Source organism: Netta rufina (genome assembly GCF_964035555.1).
Source record: "Netta rufina genome assembly, chromosome: 6".
Lineage (NCBI taxonomy): Eukaryota > Metazoa > Chordata > Aves > Anseriformes > Anatidae > Netta > Netta rufina.
Window position 1 is genome coordinate 21,267,467 of NC_140129.1, and position 19,789 is coordinate 21,287,255.

The 19,789-nt window shown below is 35.0% G+C and overlaps 1 protein-coding gene across 1 annotated transcript in view; it reads left to right on the forward strand.

Moving 5' to 3' along the window:
- LOC311210830 (sodium channel protein type 1 subunit alpha) overlaps positions 1–19,789 on the forward strand; it is a gene marked incomplete at both ends in the record, with an annotated part of 68,614 nt that overhangs the window by 10,832 nt on the left and 37,993 nt on the right. Inside the window, 14 exons of the mRNA XM_084289037.1 lie at positions 1,169–1,249; positions 2,117–2,245; positions 2,951–3,042; positions 3,981–4,253; positions 9,482–9,545; positions 10,193–10,334; positions 10,484–10,690; positions 11,131–11,436; positions 12,182–12,562; positions 13,746–13,878; positions 14,624–14,862; positions 17,380–17,553; positions 18,108–18,464; positions 19,279–19,761. Coding sequence (XP_084145163.1) covers positions 1,169–1,249; positions 2,117–2,245; positions 2,951–3,042; positions 3,981–4,253; positions 9,482–9,545; positions 10,193–10,334; positions 10,484–10,690; positions 11,131–11,436; positions 12,182–12,562; positions 13,746–13,878; positions 14,624–14,862; positions 17,380–17,553; positions 18,108–18,464; positions 19,279–19,761 — 3,061 coding nt within the window. The remainder of the gene's footprint in view (positions 1–1,168; positions 1,250–2,116; positions 2,246–2,950; positions 3,043–3,980; positions 4,254–9,481; positions 9,546–10,192; positions 10,335–10,483; positions 10,691–11,130; positions 11,437–12,181; positions 12,563–13,745; positions 13,879–14,623; positions 14,863–17,379; positions 17,554–18,107; positions 18,465–19,278; positions 19,762–19,789) is intronic.

Sequence of the window (19,789 nt, forward strand, 5' to 3'; positions counted from 1 at the left end):
GGTAGAGTTTTTTTGTCTAGCCCTGTAAGAATCATGATATCCTTCTTTTTAGTTCAGCATCAAACATATATGTTTATCACCAAAAATATAACCTGAATGGATAGTATTTATTCCACCAATTCGTTTTGAGGTTTCTGTTATTTTTTTCACATAGTAATTACTGATACATTATTCTTAAGAACATCCCAAAAGTGAGAATACTGTTTTTTATTTACCAGAGTGTAATATATCAAATTGCATTTTATGTATTTTGTTTTATGAGACAACAGAAGCGACAGACAGGCATCTTCAAGTTTTTCCACTACCAAAATGAACTCTCTTTCTATAATGGAATTTCCCAACTATCTTAATTCAGAATCTTGAATGCTGTCTGTGGACTGTGTGGACAGGCACTTCAGGGCATTGTAATTAATTATTCTAAGCCACAGAACAGTGATTTTTACTATTCAGAGCTTGTATGGCAACATGTTCTTCAACATGAGTTAAGTCACTTAAATAAAGATATCACAGTGTTCACTGCTTGTTCAGCAATTTAGACAAAGGTCACCAGCATATCTATGTGAATCAGGAAGGTGAATCCTTCCCTGTGATTTCAATGTTGAGTCAAAATATATGTTCTATTTGGAATCTTTCAGCAGCTTTAAGCAATGATCTTAATGGTAGCACCACTTTTCTGTAAAATTTAGGCTGAGCTCTTACTTCTCCTATTCCTCTTTCACCTATAGTGAAGCTTGTGTGGTTTGTTTTTAGTTTTTGTTGTTGCTGTTTTTTGGGTTTTGTCCAAAGTATGAAAAAGTATGAAAATATACCTCAAACCACAAAATACTATCTACTTAATTTTGTAAAAGATATTTTAAAATTCTGGGCTTTTATATACAACTTATGTATCTGTAAACTGCTTTCTTTAGTTTAAACTATCTTCTGTTGCTACTGTTTTTAAAGAACACATCATTTAGAGAGATGCCTAAAAGAAAAATTAATCGTTTGGCAAAAATGAGTTGTATTACTTAGTTTTTGCTGCCCTCATGTGGCTATTTTGAGTCAGTTTTTGACCTACGCAGGCTAGCATAAATGGCAATATTTTGCTGTACTTAAAATGGATGATGGCTGATATGATATTGCACATATTACTATTGTGTTTTCCTTAACTATTACCTACATTATTCAGCATGCTTATCATGTGCACTATTTTGACCAACTGCGTATTTATGACCATGAGTAACCCTCCGGACTGGACAAAGAATGTAGAGTAAGTTGCATATATTATTTAAAGATAGCCATATCTCTGTTCCTCAGGGACACGATATACCAATAACTGCAGCCATGTGTGCTGGCTGGAAATATCATGAGGTACTGTTTCATTTCTCAGCTACGTAGTAATGTTGAATAATTATTCAAAACTCCATCTGGAGAACATTTGGGTAGAAAAAAAAAAAAAAAAAAAAAAAAAAAGAAGAAGAAAAATGATAGTTATTTACAGATACTGTTGTACTTGGATTCCACTAGTTCTCTCATGTTTTAGCATCTTCTCTTCATCTCTTCATCATGTTCTCTTCATGCTTTAGCATCTACCCCACATTTTTACACCACTGCATTAATAACAGAACCATGTCTGTCTATTTGTAGATGTCAGTTAAGGACAGCATTTAAGCAAAAGTATTCCTAAAGTAAGACTTCAGTGCATGATTGTATTCTTCCTTTTCTAGACTTACTACTAGATGGTTTAGACGTTAGTGATTCTGATAGTATCCAGTATCTTATGTTCAAAACATTCTTGGGTTACAGTAACATATCTAGCATTGTATAATTTTAAACCATGTCACAGATAAATTTTTAATATATGTCATTTATTTGGTAGTTTTATTTCTTTTGATTTATGCACAAGATCAGGACCACTGTCCTGAACATGTCAACATGTCACAAATAATCCATATAAATACAGAAATATGTACAATGAATATAATGTATTTTTGAAGAAACTGCTTATTTACTGCTTTCTTTTCCAGTTTTGAAACTAAAAAAAAAATAAAAAAAAAATTCATTTGATTTTAATATTTCTAGCAGAATGCGAATATAAAATGCTGTTACTTAAATTAAATTTTCTAATATTTTCCAGGTACACGTTCACTGGAATATATACATTTGAGTCACTCATAAAAATCATTGCAAGGGGCTTTTGCTTAGAAGATTTTACTTTTCTTCGAGATCCATGGAACTGGCTTGATTTCACTGTCATTACCTTTGCGTAAGTGTTTGTTTTTTGCTTTTTTTCTGAAAATTAAGGCCAAAAAGGGCATGAAATTAGTATCAATACATATCAATTTTGTCAAATGGAAATTCTTGTACAGATTTACTTTATCTAAAACAATTTTAACATTCTGATATGCATATTTTGATGTAAACATAAATACTGCAGAAGCCATTAGTCCAGTTAGTATTAGAGAGGCTAATTTCATGTCCTGCATTTTTTCCTGAGCAGAAAAGGATCATCCCTTTGTCTTCATTCTACAAATTTACCAATCTAGTTTAGATAAAATTTAGGCTTTCAAAGTTAAATCACTGTGATTCACTTCAGAGACATTTAACTTAACTGAAGGCTCTGAAAGCATATTAATGAAAGGCAAACTGCAGTGAAAGGTAAACCTCTGACTGTTGCTATTTAATTTTTTGCTAAAAACGCCAAAACGGTCTTGATGAAAGACCCAAGTAAGTAGCATAAACTTTGCCTAAATTCTGAATAACTGTGATTTAATCCTACAGGTATGTAACAGAATTTGTAAACCTAGGCAATGTTTCAGCTCTTCGAACTTTCAGAGTATTGAGAGCTTTGAAAACTATTTCTGTAATCCCAGGTAAGAAGTAACTGGTGTAAGGTGTTAGGCCCCTTGTACCTCCCAACTGTTCCTTTTTATCCTGTCATTGTGTTTGTGTGTGAACTCCCCTATTACAGATATGTGACAGAGTTTGTGGACCTGGGCAATGTCTCAGCGTTGAGAACATTCAGAGTTCTCCGAGCTTTGAAAACAATATCAGTCATTCCAGGTGAGAGCTAGGTTAAACACTGAGGCTGAATTTAATTCACTGAATTCATATTTTCTAAACATAAGCCTTATTTCCACAAAAAAAAAAAAAAAAAAAAAAAAAAAAAAAAAAGCAGGAATCAGAAGATATTGGAATTCACTGAGATCTCTGATTCATTGCTTTTTAACATGAGCTCTTTCCTTTTGAAATCAGCCTTTGAGTTTAACAGATTCTTGCATGAGACATTGCAGTACACAGCGTGTGTGGTTTGCATCTTACGATGTCAAGCTTTCTTCTCCACATTCAACGAATATCAGTTACCCTGAAGTTTTCTTACCCATGTGTATTTTACCTACATGATGTTATGTGGTACTTGTTGTGAATCTTTGTGTGTATAAAATAGAACTGTTTTAAATGTTGATTTAGTAATGAAGAGAAAGGAATAAGATAATAAAGAATAGCATGGGCATTGCATGGGGGATTTATTATCTTAAAATTCTGCAATTTTCCAAACCATCTCCAGTTTTATAGCATTAAATTTTTGATAGTATTTCTTGATAAACAGGATCTTTAGTACTGTATTCTAAATCTAGTATGTTATAAAACTGTTAATAGCAAAGGTTTGGGGCAAGAGGTATTGACAAAAAAAAAAAAAAAAAAAAAAGACTTCTATGTGAGATTCACATACAGCATGAATAACAAAGTCACTTGTTTTAGTATTAAAACAAGTATTTTGAAATATATGCAACTCATTCCATTCACAGTTTCAAATGAACATGAACTTCAGCTATTTATTCATCTTCACGAGTGAAAAAGCTCTTCACAAAAGTGTTATTTCACAGACATTACAGTCATTTACTTGGGCTTCTGCATGAAATCTATAACTTTACTAGGAGATGTCATTTTTATGCTTTAAAAATGTTGTGAATATCAGAATAAAAATTCCTTTACATTTACAGGTTTGAAGACTATCGTGGGAGCCCTAATTCAGTCTGTGAAGAAGCTCTCGGATGTTATGATCCTGACTGTGTTTTGTCTGAGTGTATTTGCACTAATAGGGCTGCAGCTGTTCATGGGCAACTTGAGGAATAAATGCCTGCAGTGGCCTCCAGAAAATTTTACTCTGGAAACAAATATTACTTCCCAGCTCAACAACACCATTGGTGAAAATGGGACATTGGTTAATTCAACAGTGGCTCCATTTGACTGGAAGGGATACATTGAGGATGAAAGTAAGTATTGTCAACATAATTCTTATTCAAATGTTCTGTGGCTGACTCAGTTCTTAGAAGGAGAAGGAAGGATGATACCTTTAGTTAGAAAGGATTTAGTTAGAAGTATTTTCTCTTTCTCATCAACCTGCTCCAGTGGCTGGCAGGGAAGTGGAAAGGAAGAGCACGGTCTCTCTCGTTGATACAGCTTTTTCTCAGATCTCTCTGCTAAATCTACACTTTCCCTGGGAGAGACAGAGGTCCCAATGAGTTCCTGAAAGAAGAGTCTTAAGCATTTTATATACCCCAAAACAAGTTCAGCATGTGTCATTTCTGACAGATGTCAGAGAGTACTGACATCCAGTGAGGAATCCAGAAGAGGAGTCTTCAGTATTACCACCATATATCCATTCTTGTGCTTCTCTATCCTCATTATTAAAAAAATTGTTTAAGGTCTAACATAAATCTTTCTGCTACAATCTAAGCTAATTGTTCTTATGAACTTCACCACAGGCCTGAAAAACAAATTATTCTCCATCATTAATCGATGTCTCAAAGGTATTTAGAGACTATTTGCATGTTCCCATTCCCTGTTCTCTCCTCTTTCAGTCTTTTTTCTATCACCCTTTTCTCCTAGGATTTATTTCCTAGACCTAGATCTCTCTTCTGGATCCTTCTTGTTTGTAAACATTCTTTATAAAAGTGCAGTACCCACATCCAGGCTTTTCACCTCCACATGAGGCCTGCTAAGTGGATTAGATTGCTAAAAGGAGAAGGATTGCACATAGGAATACAACTTTTGCTTTGTATATCCTAGGCTAGTGCTTGTCTTTGTTTACAATTGCAACATCATTAAATCATGTTTAGTCTGTGGCCTACCTGTCTCCTGAATCTTTTACAGGCATTAACCTCATTAGGTTCCCACTTTGTATTTGCACAGATCATTGTTCCAGCCTGACTAGCACCCTAATTTTACTCACCATCTCTCCAACTGTCCTGAATCTTTTAAATGTTGCCATCTTCCTCAAACTCACCTGCCACCCTTATGAGATCAGTATCATGCACAAGCAGACTTCCATCCTCTAGATTAGTTAAAATCTTCAGTAGTGGAAGACTCAGAGAAACCTCCTCAGTAGTCATTCTGATGCATTTTTCCATTTTGACAAATTCCCATCACACAATTTTCTAAACAGTTCTGCTGATACAGAGCCGCTTGGCAAACTGAGAATAGACAAACAAATGTACTTCAACACAGTTAAATGTGAGGTGGCAAACCTAAGTTCCCTGTCCTAAGTCAGTGCTGGACAATTCATGCCGAGACAGGTTCACATGCACCAGACTGTAGCTGGTGGCATACATCGTCTCTTAACAGTGAAAGAACTGAATGGGAGAGAGAAAAAGAAAAGGGAGAGGGAAAAGGAAAACTGAAAACAGTGAAGAGAAGTGTTGGGGTTCCCAGGTGAGTCTCTTCCCCTGGGTGTCCTTTCTAGTGCAGCAGGTGATTGCCACATAATACTTTTACCATAGTAACCATATATATATTTATATTTTTTTTTATCAGGATTTGCTCTAACTCCCTAGATATTTTTCCTGCTTATGGAGCTATTAGCACTAATTGGAACATGCTTTTGATAAGGGCAGGTGCTGCATGGCTGGTTCATTTTCATGCTCATACATGCATGTTATTAGGTCACCTAATATAAACCAAAAGCTACAAGCAAGAATAGGCTGGGGAGAAGAGGGGTGGTTCTCACACAGGGGCAATTGCTTCCCATGAGTACATGCTGTAGCAACAGTGTTAACAGGTACTAACCATAAGAATAAAAACACGTTAAAAAATAAATAAATAAATAAATAAATAAATAATAATAATAATAAAAAAAAAAACAACAGGAGAACAAAGAAAACTGTAAAACACTGTCAAAGCAGCTTGCATGAAGTGTTGCAGAGCTGCAATGAAGGCAAGATAGAAATGCAGTTGGAAGGCCTTCAGCAAAGCACCTAAGATGCTTTGGAGCAGCCAGGACTCTGAAAAATTAAAACTAAAACTCTACAGCCAAAAAGCTAAATAGTATCCTGTTTGCATAAATAAATTATTGACTAGGAGGCAGTGTTACTCCTGTATTTAGCACCACTGGAATACTATAAAAAGTTCAATTTAGATGGCATGTTAAAAAAATTGAGAATGTGCAGAAAAGAGTAGAATGATTAAAGGGTTGGAAAACATGCTTTATGCCAAGATAGACCAGGAGCTCAACCTACTTAACATATCAAAGAGAAGGTTTAAGGGGTGATTTGATTACAGTTGAAAAAAACCTCATGGGGATCAGAAATTTCATCATAGACATACCTTTGATCTAGTAGGCAAAGATATAATGGGTTCAATACCTGTAAGTCAAAGGCAGAAAAATTTCAAATAGAAGTAATTCTAACCATGATCACACACCTGATCAATGACTGTGATTGATTTCTATCTTAATTTCTGAAGTCAAGATGTAATCTTTTTGTGGAATCCACTTTACTTAAACGCTTGAATTTGGAGAGATCTCATAACACGGTGTACAACAAAGGTTAAGCAAGGTCTTCAGGGTCAAACTTCATTTTCTGTGTTTTGGTTTTGTTTGTTTGTTTGTCTGTTTTTTAACAATCTATAACTCAATCTCTGATTTCAGTTGACTTCAAGGAGACCTGTAGAACCTGAAAAATCATGCTGCATTAGTTACAGAATATACTCTAATGAATGGATGCTTCAACCTTTTGTATATTTATACACAAGTTATATACATCTATTATGAAGTTACGAGTCTTACTATGACGTTAATAAGCCTGTCCTTGCTTACAGGCATTTTCACAAAGAAAAATGATCTTCTCAGAGCTTCCTGTTCTCTTTTTCTGGGTGGGCTCCTACTTTCATTTGTGCTGGGTTTCACAGAGGTTTCATCTTTGTCCTATGTACTGGGTCTTGCTCATAACTATTCACTTAGGAAGCACTCAGTGTGAAACATCTCAGTGTCTGTTTCATGTAATAACAATTATGCTCAGTCATTACCCTAAGCTTATGCAGCCAACTGTAAATTCCCTTAAAGTGAAGTACTTGCCCATCAGGGATTTTTTCATATTTCCGAGTCGAAGAAAATGAAGCCAACCACATGTCTTGAATTTAGTAATAAACTCCTCACATTACATTGGCAAAATACCTTTCTGAATTTTGCATCTATTAGGGGCTTATGCCATTCAGATTGAGTTGTTTTAAAAAATTTCCTGTTGTGCTATTTTGAACATTTGTATCTGCCATCCTGCTAAACATGGTTGTACTAGAGTATTCAGAGAAAGCCTGTGTGGCTATTGCCTGTGGAGCTGGCAAGACCACCATGCTCCATGCCGTATCTTGGATAAACCTCAGAACTTTAACACAAGCCCTATTTCAGCAGTTCAGCTCAGCTGCAGCAGTGCTGATTGTGACTGACTGCCCCACGTATAATGCAGTCAGGTTTGCATTATTCCCAACCAGCTGTTACGTTCCAGCATGTTTTAATCATGATTAGCTGACATCATGCAGAATAAGGTTTCTTTCATATGGGTCAGCTGTGGACAGCATCAAGTCAGCTAACTTTGCTGTTTATAGCTGGGTTTCAGCACAGTGCAGTTCTGCATACCAGCCCAGCATGACAGCAGCAGCACACAGGGTTTTGCACTTTGCGCAGCACAGAAGATTGTACCCTGTATGCATGATTGGATACTGAAACTGAGTCCTTCACAGACTGTCAAACAAAATCTATGTGCAGCTGAAAAACCTAACTTGTCCAAATGGCAAATTTTGCTAACAGGATGAGAAAGATAAGAGATGCAGCTGGCCTGGGTATGGTGTACCTCTTGCAGCAAACCACCATGCTGAGCCAGTGACTTCTGACACCTCTTCACACCCAGAACTCATTAGCTTCTGTAGTGACCATGCTTCAGCAGCACAGCATGTGCAGCCACATGCAAATCAAAGCTCAGCTACACCAACAGCATTTCAGATGAGATCAGTTTAAGGGAGACTAGCAGGCCAGTTCAATGGAGCAGAAATCCAATAGGCGTTTAAAATTTCCTCACAAAGCAAAAAAGGAAACGCCCGAACTCTGAAGCAGCCATGTTTCAGAAGCACTGGAAGGAAGCTTTGAGGGTACTCAGGGGAGTAGCACTATGTCTCTGGCCTGTGATTGCAGACTTCCTCAGGCAGCACTTCTGGTCTGTGCTGGAAATGGGACACTGGGCTGTGTGGTCTGACTGTACAAATTGTGTCCTGCCTGTGGCTAAATGGGAAGCTTTGCTACAGGAGGAAGTTCCTTCTGTGATGAGTATTTTGAAATAAAGAGCTTAGCTACTGTGGAAGTCTGCTTTGAGAGGAAAAGGACAAATTCAAGGATACAGTGAAAGTACATATTAATATATACAACTTTTTTTCCTACCATCTCTTTATTCTTCTAAAAATGGACAGGTTGATGTTGTTGCCTAAACCATCCAAAAAGTCTCTTAAAAAAATACAGGATTACTATACAGTTTATGGGCTGGTTAGCTACTGGGTGATTTGGTAGAATATATCCAGTTTCTCTTTCCTAAAGTGATCAATAATCATCATATCATATACTCCTAAAACCCTTCTTGCACAAGTCAGTGACTGTTGCTATTACTCAGTTTAGATGTGTACCAGAGCCCTCATACCAGTCAGCAAGCTAATTGCAGTGTGTAAGCACCTGTAACAGTTGGAGCCATTGGCAGCCATGTGGTTTTTTACAGAACTACAGAACTCACATAACTGTCACAAGCATTTGTAAGTGGCAAACTGGAACCCTTGGCAATGTTGATCAGAAAGTTTCCCTCCTTAAAATAAATTATCAGTAACTTTTTTTTTTCAAGTACAATTTAATTATTGTAATAAATAAGTGTAAAGTATGATTTCACAAAGTGTGACTTAGTTCAGTGATCAGTCTGAAAGGAAAACAGTGCGTATCACCTTCACAAAGCAGCACTTGTCAGGATTTTTAGTACATTTTGGCATTTTAACAGAAGGCTTTGAGAGATGGCACTTACTACAATTCATAGTGGCATTTACTCTGAAGTTACAATCCTGCTGAAAAAAATAATACGAGATGTTTAAAATTGCATCTGAAATCACCTTAATGCTTTTAGATCTGGATTATTTATTTCAGGGAGCTGTAGTTAAAAATAATAATAATAATTTTTTTTTGAAATTCTTTTCTAAACAGGTCATTTTTATTTTCTGGAAGGGCAAAATGATGCTCTGCTTTGTGGAAATAGCTCTGATGCTGGGTAAGACCATATTTCACAGTATTATTTCACAGTGTTCAAGTTAAATCTGTCTTCAGATGTGCATGGTGGGATGCGGGAGCGTTATATTTTGAGTTATTACATTCTTTCACATAAGAAGTAATATATGATTTTTACACCAGACTGTGGATTTGGATCTCCAATTGCAATGGAATCAGTGGATTTCATTGACCTCGCTGGATTAGTTAATGATGTTAGTATTTGCATGGCTGAATTAGAAATCTGATATTAGTGTATCTCCTGCCAGTATGTAAAGTAACAGATACCACAGCTAGAAAACGTGCTATTTTCCAGCTCCAGTTGCACATAGGAGTACTAACAGGTTCAAGAACAGTAGAAAGTAGTGACATTAGTTACAACATTAAGAATTAATTATTTGGACTATGTTTTAGAAGCTTGAACTTTTCGCAGTAGGGTTTTGCTTTGATTTGGTTTTATGTGCTTCTCCCACTTAATTTTTCTAGTATCCTTTAAAATAATTTTCTATTAAAAGTTACAAATTCTATGATATATATAGTCTGATCCACTATACAAGAACAATTCACTTTTTAATCCTAATCTTCTTCTGGACATTCCAAATGATAATACGAAAATACCTATGTAAGGTAACACCCAGTTTGTCTTTGCAGGCAGTGCCCAGAAGGGTATACATGCGTGAAAGCTGGTAGAAACCCCAATTATGGCTACACAAGTTTTGACACCTTCAGCTGGGCTTTCTTGTCACTGTTTCGCCTGATGACCCAAGACTTCTGGGAAAATCTTTATCAACTGGTGAGAATTTTTTTATGGATAATAGACTAAATATGTTTGCAGCAGTAATGCAAGAAAATCAAGTATCTTATATTAGCTTAATTTTCACAGTATGAAGAACAGAACTGTTGTTATCTTGTTCTTGCTTATAAATGTATTCTTACTTCCAGACTCTACGTGCTGCTGGGAAAACATACATGATATTTTTTGTTCTGGTGATTTTTCTGGGCTCATTCTACCTGATTAATTTGATTCTGGCTGTGGTTGCCATGGCCTATGAAGAGCAGAATCAAGCAACCATGGAAGAAGCAGAACAGAAAGAGGCAGAATTTCAACAGATGCTGGAACAGCTGAAGAAGCAACAAGAAGCGGCTCAGGTATACCTTATGGTGCAATACAAAAGAATATCAAAGAAAATTTTCTAGAGATATTGAACCCCTGTTTTCTGAATTTGGAGACAGAAACTGCCCTGCTGGGTATTCAACATCAGAGTTAGCTCCGAGATTTTCTCTTCCGAAATAAAGGCTTTTTACTGAAAACAGGTGAGGCATAATCAAGAAGACATATTCAAAACTAGGAATACATTGTTCATTATGTTTTTATTTAGTCTGACATCATCAATACAGTGTATTAGACTTCTGCATTTTAAAGCTATTCACAAAAGGTGGAGGAAGGCTAGCACCAAAGGCTATGACCATATTTTTAGAATATTATATGAAAAGACTTAAGGGAGTTGGACTAAAAATTCCATATAAGTAAAATTTTAAAGACTGTCTTGATTTGCTTAATGACACAAATTAATTCTGCAATGTGGCAGGCAGCAGCAGTGGCAGCAGCAGCAGTAACAGCATCTGCCGAGTCCAGGGAGCCCAGTGCTGCAGAAGGAGCTGGTGGGCTCTCAGAAAGTTCCTCAGAGGCATCCAAATTGAGCTCAAAGAGTGCAAAAGAGAGAAGAAATAGAAGGAAAAAAAGAAAACAGAAAGAACAATCTGGAGGAGAAGAAAAAGAAGAAGATGAATTTCACAAGTCTGAATCGGAAGACAGCATAAGAAGGAAAGGTTTCCGATTATCTATTGAAGGCAATAGACTGACATATGAAAAGAAATACTCTTCTCCACATCAGGTACTGCATATAGATATTTTTAGTAGCAGCATATCTTTAAAGTGTCACAGGCTGTTACACAACTACTTTAGTTTTTCTGGTATAGTAATATGACCCCACTGCTTAAAGAAGGGAAACATTGAGATTTTCATTAAATTTTAGTATCGTTTTCAGTGTCTGACTGAAAGTGCAGTAGCTGCTAGGCCAACCTAAAAAAAAAAAAAGAATGAAATGTAACTTCATCACTTCATCTTCATATCCCTACTCTTGTAAAAGCATTATTCAAAAATCATATTAAAAGTATTCTCTAGTTGATTCTGTGGGGTTTTTTTTTTTTGAGTGATTATACCTCATCTATACTTATTAAACGTTAACAGTGTTTTTTTATTATGATAGCCTCACCTTTTCCTCGTGCTTTAATGATGTTCGAGTTTGGTTTAAAATGTGAAGGTTGCTGCATATAAAGAAGCATGTTCATATTTTTACTTTTTGCTTGATGGGTATTGTGCAACTACTCAGTAACTTTAATGATATTAATAACATTAAGAGGAAGGAGTGATCAAAACTGTTTTTGTCTTAACAATCCATGAGCAGAGAGGTATATAAAATATAATGAAAATTATATAATGAAATACATACAGATGTTTCACAGCAGCATTTATCTTATGGAAAACATTTTAAATAAAACAAAAAACCTATGTGATACTAATAACAATGCTAAGTTTGAAGATTTCAGCTGATAATTACAAATTTTGTTTGCCTGCAGTCTTTGCTGAGCATCCGCGGCTCCCTGTTTTCTCCAAGGCGCAACAGCAGAACAAGTCTTTTCAGTTTCAGAGGTAGAGCAAAGGATATAGGATCAGAAAATGACTTTGCTGATGATGAGCACAGCACTTTTGAAGACAACGATAGCAGAAGAGATTCTCTCTTTGTGCCGCGCAGACACGGTGAACGGCGCAACAGTAACATTAGTCAGGCCAGTAGGTCATCCAGGATGCTGGCAGTGTTTCCAGTGAATGGGAAGATGCACAGCACTGTGGATTGCAATGGGGTGGTTTCCCTGGTTGGTGGACCATCTGTTCCTACATCGCCTGTTGGACAGCTTCTGCCAGAGGTGATAATAGATAAACCAGCTACTGATGACAATGTAAGAAAGTTTTAAATAGCTTAGGCATCATGGCTTTTTCTTACTGCACCAGCCAGTGTTATCTACAGAATGGAATCCTTGGCAATGCTTCCTGGTTGGTCAAGCTGTGAATGCTCCTGCATCTTGTAAAATCTTTAATAAGTAAAACAGATAAGATAGGTTTGCAACTCAAGCTTTTTTCTTTTTTTTTTTTTTTTTTTCTTACTAAAATTCTCATAACTAACAAATGCTATTTGCAGTTTCCACACACTGAAATATTAACTTCTACATTCACAAAAGCACTATACTACATTACTGTGCTATACTTTATTTTTGCTGCTATAAAGGTCTATGGCTGTAGTCCACAAAATCAAAGTTACTATACAATTGAAAATTGTACACAAAAATGCTATCATACGTCTACAAAAAATATGACACTGCTACCACCACTTTATCAAAATTAGCATTATCAGTTAATTTTGATAACACGCTTCTGTATCAGCCCACTAAAATATAAGAAAGTAGTCAATTCTTTACTATCATTCATTCTTTTATATTTCCATCCTTTGCTGGTGGAGTTCAGTAGTTTAGACAACAAGTAGCTCATTGGAAAATCACATTTCTACACACACCACAAAAAAAAAAAAAGTGTCTGTGTGAACATATGAGCAGCACATATTGCTGTCACTGTGTATATACATGCAGGTAAGAGAAGAGGTCTCTAAAATAAGTGTCTTGCTTAGTTCAAAATTGTCTACTAACATTAATTAGAAATATAATAGCATGAGGAAGCATGAGGAAGTCATACTTTTCTTGCTACAGTTTGTCTAATGTGAAAGACTAATATGTTATAGGAAGCTGAATTCTGTCAGCAAGAGTAAGGAAAAAATACAGTTTGCAAAGATTTTATACAATCTTTTGAATTCAGTCCTTTTCCATTTGTTTAAACAATTTTTCAAAGCTCAAAGGAAAGAAATGCAAAAGTTAAGTGAATAAACTCTTGCTAACTCTTGAGCAGTAGGTAACTATTGCCTAATATATATTTTTAATTATTTTTAACATACTAAAAAGTAAGAAAAGTCTGACATTATAAAAATTGAAGTGCACGAAGCACGCATACATGCATATTAATGATAGGGTTTTATACAATATGTACTTATTTTATTACTGAAATATGGTCTGACTTATTTTTTTTTATTTGTAGGGCACCACTACAGAAACTGAAATAAGGAAAAGAATATCAAGCTCTTTCCATGTTTCTATGGACTTTCTGGAAGATCCAGCTTTAAGAGAAAGAGCAATGAGCATTGCTAGCATTCTTACAAACACAGTGGAAGGTGTGTGCTACTCATAGCTTAATACCTGTTTTTTTCAATAAACATCTGAAAATATGAGTTGAAACATTAAAAATTATTTAAAATATCTCAATGAATAGATACTGTTCCACAAACCAACAAATATTTATCAAAGCTCTACATACATTGAGTTTATTACACAAATAAGCATTTATAGTTCACTGTTTTGCCATCAAATACCTTGTGGTCATTAGGACTACAGCGTTGTGACTGATGGTCATAACTAAGAGGATGCTTACTCATATTAATTAAAGAATTGTTGGACACAAAAAGACCACTGAACATTATTCATATATATGTTACCATTGCTAAACTATATGCATATTTTAGCATTTATATTTATTCAATTACTCTTTAAAGAAGTGCTACTACAGGTGATAAAGTTTTCGGTTTTGTTTTTTTTTCTTGAACTAGGAATGAAAATTATGTTGAAAAATTTTACCTTACTACCACAGTTTTGAAAGTAAAATATTTACATAATAGAACGGCAAGTTTGATGAACAGTCTGAATCAAGAAACAATAAAATACATAATATATAAATTGCTACTGATGTGAATAGTGATTGAAATATAAAGAATTTGTGCTTATAGGGGGTTAATTGATAACATTACAGATGGTAATTAACTTGACGGATACAAGTAATATAGGCTTGAGATGTAGATTAGAGCAGTCACATACTTACTGCTGTGAACTTTGAATTTTTTTGTGAACTTTGATTTCCCACAGAACTTGAAGAATCAAGGCAGAAATGCCCACCATGTTGGTATAAATTTGCAAATATTTTCTTGATCTGGGACTGCAGTCCGCATTGGTTAAAAGTAAAGCATATCGTCAACTTAGTGGTAATGGATCCATTTGTTGACTTGGCGATTACTATTTGCATTGTTTTAAATACACTTTTTATGGCCATGGAACATTATCCGATGACTGATGAATTCAATAACGTACTTTCAGTTGGAAATCTGGTAAGTCTTTTTATGTTTATAATTTTAAAGAAAGTATGTCTGAAATAACTGAAAGGAGTTTAAGTTTGTTGTGTTATTGCTGTTGTTGTTTTTTACTTCTTTAGAAAGTGAATTTAATGTCCATCTATTGCTCTCCAGATAAAATACAACATTTTTGTAAATTTCACTGTCAACCCTGGGTCATGTAACTTAGGATTCTGTAAAATCAATATTTTCCAGCGTTCCACAAAACCAGATTAAATATTTAAAAAGGGGCCCCAATGCTACATTAAGTAAAGTCTATATTAAATAGAAGTTGATTTATCTAACTACTAAACCAGGAAATGCATTACTTCCATGAAAAGGACACCATGGAAATAAATGTAGTGTTTCATTTTCAATCAATACAATACAAAAGTGTAAATTATGAATGTGTTTTTAATTGCTTTCCTCTTGTTACTCTGTTTCCTGAGTACAGGTCTACAATCATTAGAAGAGCCATTTAAAGGCATTTCTAGAATTTTCCAGGCTAAATGACTTTTTATGTGGGTATGCGGATTGGTTTCTTTATATGTTTTATGCAAAACTATGAAAAATATCCCACAGCACTTTTTCCTCTCATAGTCTTTACATTTTTTAGAATCAGATAATTAGTAAGGTACCTTTTTGTCATGTTGTCAACTATATTTTCTCCCTTCTACTTCAAAAAGATAAATTATTAAAGAATTCAGGAGTTAATTTTCTGTAGCTCTGATGTTTTTGAACTGACAGGTTTGATCACAGCAAAGCATCTGCAGCTGTAGTCCTACTTATTCTCTTATTTTAAGAATGGATTTCTTACAATGTGATTTTTAATATTCCTTGTTTTGTAATGAAGAAAAAATAACTCAGATCATGTAAATAACTACAGGATTCAGATAGGAGAATTAACAGACAAATATAGCTGGTTTTCCTGTATTTAAAATAAGGGATATGAGCGCCCTAGTAAAATGAAAAATCTTGTGTTGAAGCAAGTTATAGTCTTTTTCCAAACAAACAAATATATATATATATATAAATTTTGGTGAATATCAGACTACAAAGAGAGTTTCCTATCAATACATGCCCTGAAAAATAGTCCCTCCCCAGCTTTCCTGTAGTGCCCTTTTAGGTGTACTTGAAGGCCACTATAAAAACCTTTCCAGTACCTTCTCTTCTTGAGGCTGAACAACCACAGCCCCCTCAGCCTGTCTCCTCAGGAGAGGTGCTACAAACCTCCGGTCATTCTTGTGCTCCTCCTATGGACTTGCTCCAACAGGTTCATGTTCTTCATAGACTGGCGGCCCCAGAGCTGAATGCAGTACTCCAGGTGGGGAGTATTCCTCAAGAACCTCACCATCCTGATGGTTAAGAACCTTATTCATATTTTCATGCAGTATTTATTCATTCCCACCTTTTACATGTTTGTTTTAATCCTCTTTCTTAAAAACTAGTAACTTTTCCCTCTTTAGTGTTTGTATCTGTGATGTGTATCTGTATTTAAAAGCAGTAGTAAAATCTATCTTGAGCATTGATGTTCCTAGGCAGAGCAAGTCAGAATCTGGTCCATCTCATGATTATCCCAGTTAGATTATATTCTATTTAACTGCTCCACTTTCTATTCAGCCTTCCTGAAAATGGATTATCAAAAACAAGAGGAGAGGAGAAAGAAGCATTTCAGACCAGGGTTCAGCCAGCCTTTAAAAGTGGCTTCAGTACTTTCCTTTTCTATAGGATTTTTTTTTTCTAATACTCAGAATCACAACAGCTCTCTCTCAAAGCTGCTCAGAGTTGCTACTTTAGCAACACCTAAATATGATTTCTGCTTCATTCAGAATATTTCATTTCACAATAAGATACAATTACCAGGAATATCATGTTTAAAATGTACTCTTAAATGTTATTTTATTTCTGACATTAAAGTGATTGAACCAACGAGCTTCACTAAACTTACTGGCAACACCTATGTAGAAGTTTCTCAGCTTTTTCAAGTTGTATCTCAGCTGATTCCCAGCTGTTATTAATAACCTTATCTGTATTGAACTGAATGGGATTCTTGCAGGCTGGAGGAGCAGTGGAGCTCTGTCAGGAGTCAGATTTGGCCTCATTCATGCTGCTGTATAATGTAATTAGTATACTAAAAATGATGTTATGCCATGTAATTTCTTGGAAAGCATTCTGGTTTATGTCGTGAAAATCAAATTAGGGATATTGTTTGTGCAGTACAAACGATATCCTTGAGAAAGTCCATATCCTGACAGAGTTGAAATTGGATTCTAAATGTTATAAAACAGAAGTTTATGTAATTTCTTCAGTGTCTAATTCAATTAATTGAAAAAAAAAAATTACTTGGTTTGTATGGCCTTGTTTAAGGTAAGGTGGTCATAATAAATCACATAGGGAACCATTTTTAAGTATCAGTTTTGGATGAGGCTAATTGCAGTTAGGTAGCTCAAACATCAGCTAAACCTGTAATATTATATTTCACAAAAAAAATAACCAACTGCATTCTGAATTCAGGTCTTCACTGGAATCTTCACAGCAGAAATGTTTCTCAAGATAATTGCAATGGATCCTTACTATTATTTCCAGGAAGGCTGGAATATTTTTGATGGTTTTATTGTAACCCTTAGCTTGGTTGAACTTGGTCTTGCAGATGTGGAAGGACTCTCAGTTCTTCGATCATTCAGATTGGTAAATATACATCAATTGCACTGATGTTTCAATGGGGTTTCATCCGTATTAGTCGTAGTATCTTACTGTCCTCAGTGGGAATTTATAGACATCAAGACAAACAGATAGCAATGGGTGTCTAAGCCTAATTCCAATTTATTTATTATATATACATATTTTAAATATCCTGCTATGCAGAAACAAATAGATTCACTAGATAGATGTGTTGTGCTCTGATTAACATCATGGGAAAAGATCTACTCTGCAAATACTTGTAGAAAAATAGCCTAGTCGATTTTAGGAGATAAGCAACAGATTTTAAATTCACTTTGGTTGGTAATTTCTTGAGCCTTGGATAAAAACTATGCTTTGAGGATATCCAGCTCTAACTTTGCAAAATTTGTGACTGACCCTTCACACATTTAGGAAAGAGGATAACCTATCAACAGTCATACTCAAGGCATATTTTGCAGTAATATCTTTCCGTAAACTATCTCTTAATATCTTTGTGTCTTTCTTACTCATCCTAACATTCTTTTTTTTTTCTTTTTCTTTTTTTTTTTTTTTCCTTCCAGTTACGAGTTTTCAAATTAGCAAAATCTTGGCCAACACTAAATATGCTAATAAAAATTATTGGTAACTCTGTGGGAGCTCTGGGAAATTTGACGCTGGTGCTGGCTATCATTGTGTTCATTTTTGCTGTGGTTGGGATGCAGCTGTTTGGGAAAAACTACAAGGAATGTGTCTGTAAAATCGCAAGTGACTGTGTACTTCCACGCTGGCACATGCAAGATTTTTTTCACTCTTTTTTGATTGTATTTCGAGTACTGTGTGGAGAATGGATAGAAACAATGTGGGACTGCATGGAGGTCGCTGGCCAAGCCATGTGCCTTACTGTCTTCATGATGGTCATGGTTATTGGAAACCTAGTGGTACGTAATCAAAACATTAACAAAAAATTATTCAGCAACAGTATGTTCAATTCTGAAGTGAACTAAGTGCTCTGGCTCTGCTTCAACAAAACACTTAAGGAGGTGGTTTCAAGTGATGCTTAAAGTTAATTTTAAGAGCTTTTCTGGATTGAGAACAAAGTATTCTGCACCTTACAACATCAAAAGTCTAAGATGTAATATTAGAGTGAGCACTTAGTCACCTCTTAATCTGTCTTTTGGCTTTTTTGTAAATATTTTCTGCTTCAAATAAATTTAGATTATGGTCTCTTTATAAACCATTTTCTGTATTTTATTATTATTATTATTATTATTTATCACATATGATTAGTCACCTAAATCTAATTACTGCTGTGTGATGGAAGTGATGGAATAAGTTAATTAAAAAAAAATACATATTATATATATATATATATATATATATGTATACATATATATATATATATATATATACATGCTGAATAGCAAATTTGTTATCTCCACTTTTGGGTTGTAAGGGTTTTCCACCAAAATGTTTTTTTACTATCTGGATTTAAAGACACATTTATAGATATTAGTCAGTTGTAGTAATATTTTTGAATAGTGAACAGAACCCAAACAAAAAAACAAACAAACAAAACACTTAGTTTTCCACAGAGAATATAAATAGTTTTGAAGGTGCTTTTATTTGGTTATGGGGAATTATTGTGACATCAGTCTTCAATGTCACTAATATGAGCCTTTTTATTTCTTTTTAATAAAGTACATGTTCTTTGTTGGGATAAACTCTAGAATGTCCTTTCTTATTTTTCTGCAGGTGCTGAACCTATTTTTGGCCTTGCTATTGAGCTCTTTTAGTGCAGACAACCTTGCTGTGACAGATGATGATAATGAAATGAATAATCTCCAAATTGCTGTTGCAAGAATGCAGAAGGGCATGGATTATGTGAAAAGAAAAGCACGTGAATTCATCCAAAAAGCTTTTGTTAAAAAGCAAAAAGCTTTAGATGAAATCAAACCACTTGAAGATTTGAACAACAAAAATAGTTGTATTTCCAACCATACAACTGTCGAACTAAGCAAGGACCATGACTATATTAAAGATGCAAATGGAACAACTAGTGGCATAGGCACAGGCAGCAGTGTGGAAAAATACATAATTGACGAAAGTGATTACATGTCGTTCATAAACAACCCAAGCCTGACTGTGACAGTGCCCATTGCTGTGGGTGAATCTGACTTTGAAAATTTAAATACAGAGGAATTTAGTAGTGAATCAGACCTGGAAGAAAGCAAAGAGGTATGTAGATACTTTGTGCATTTCTCTG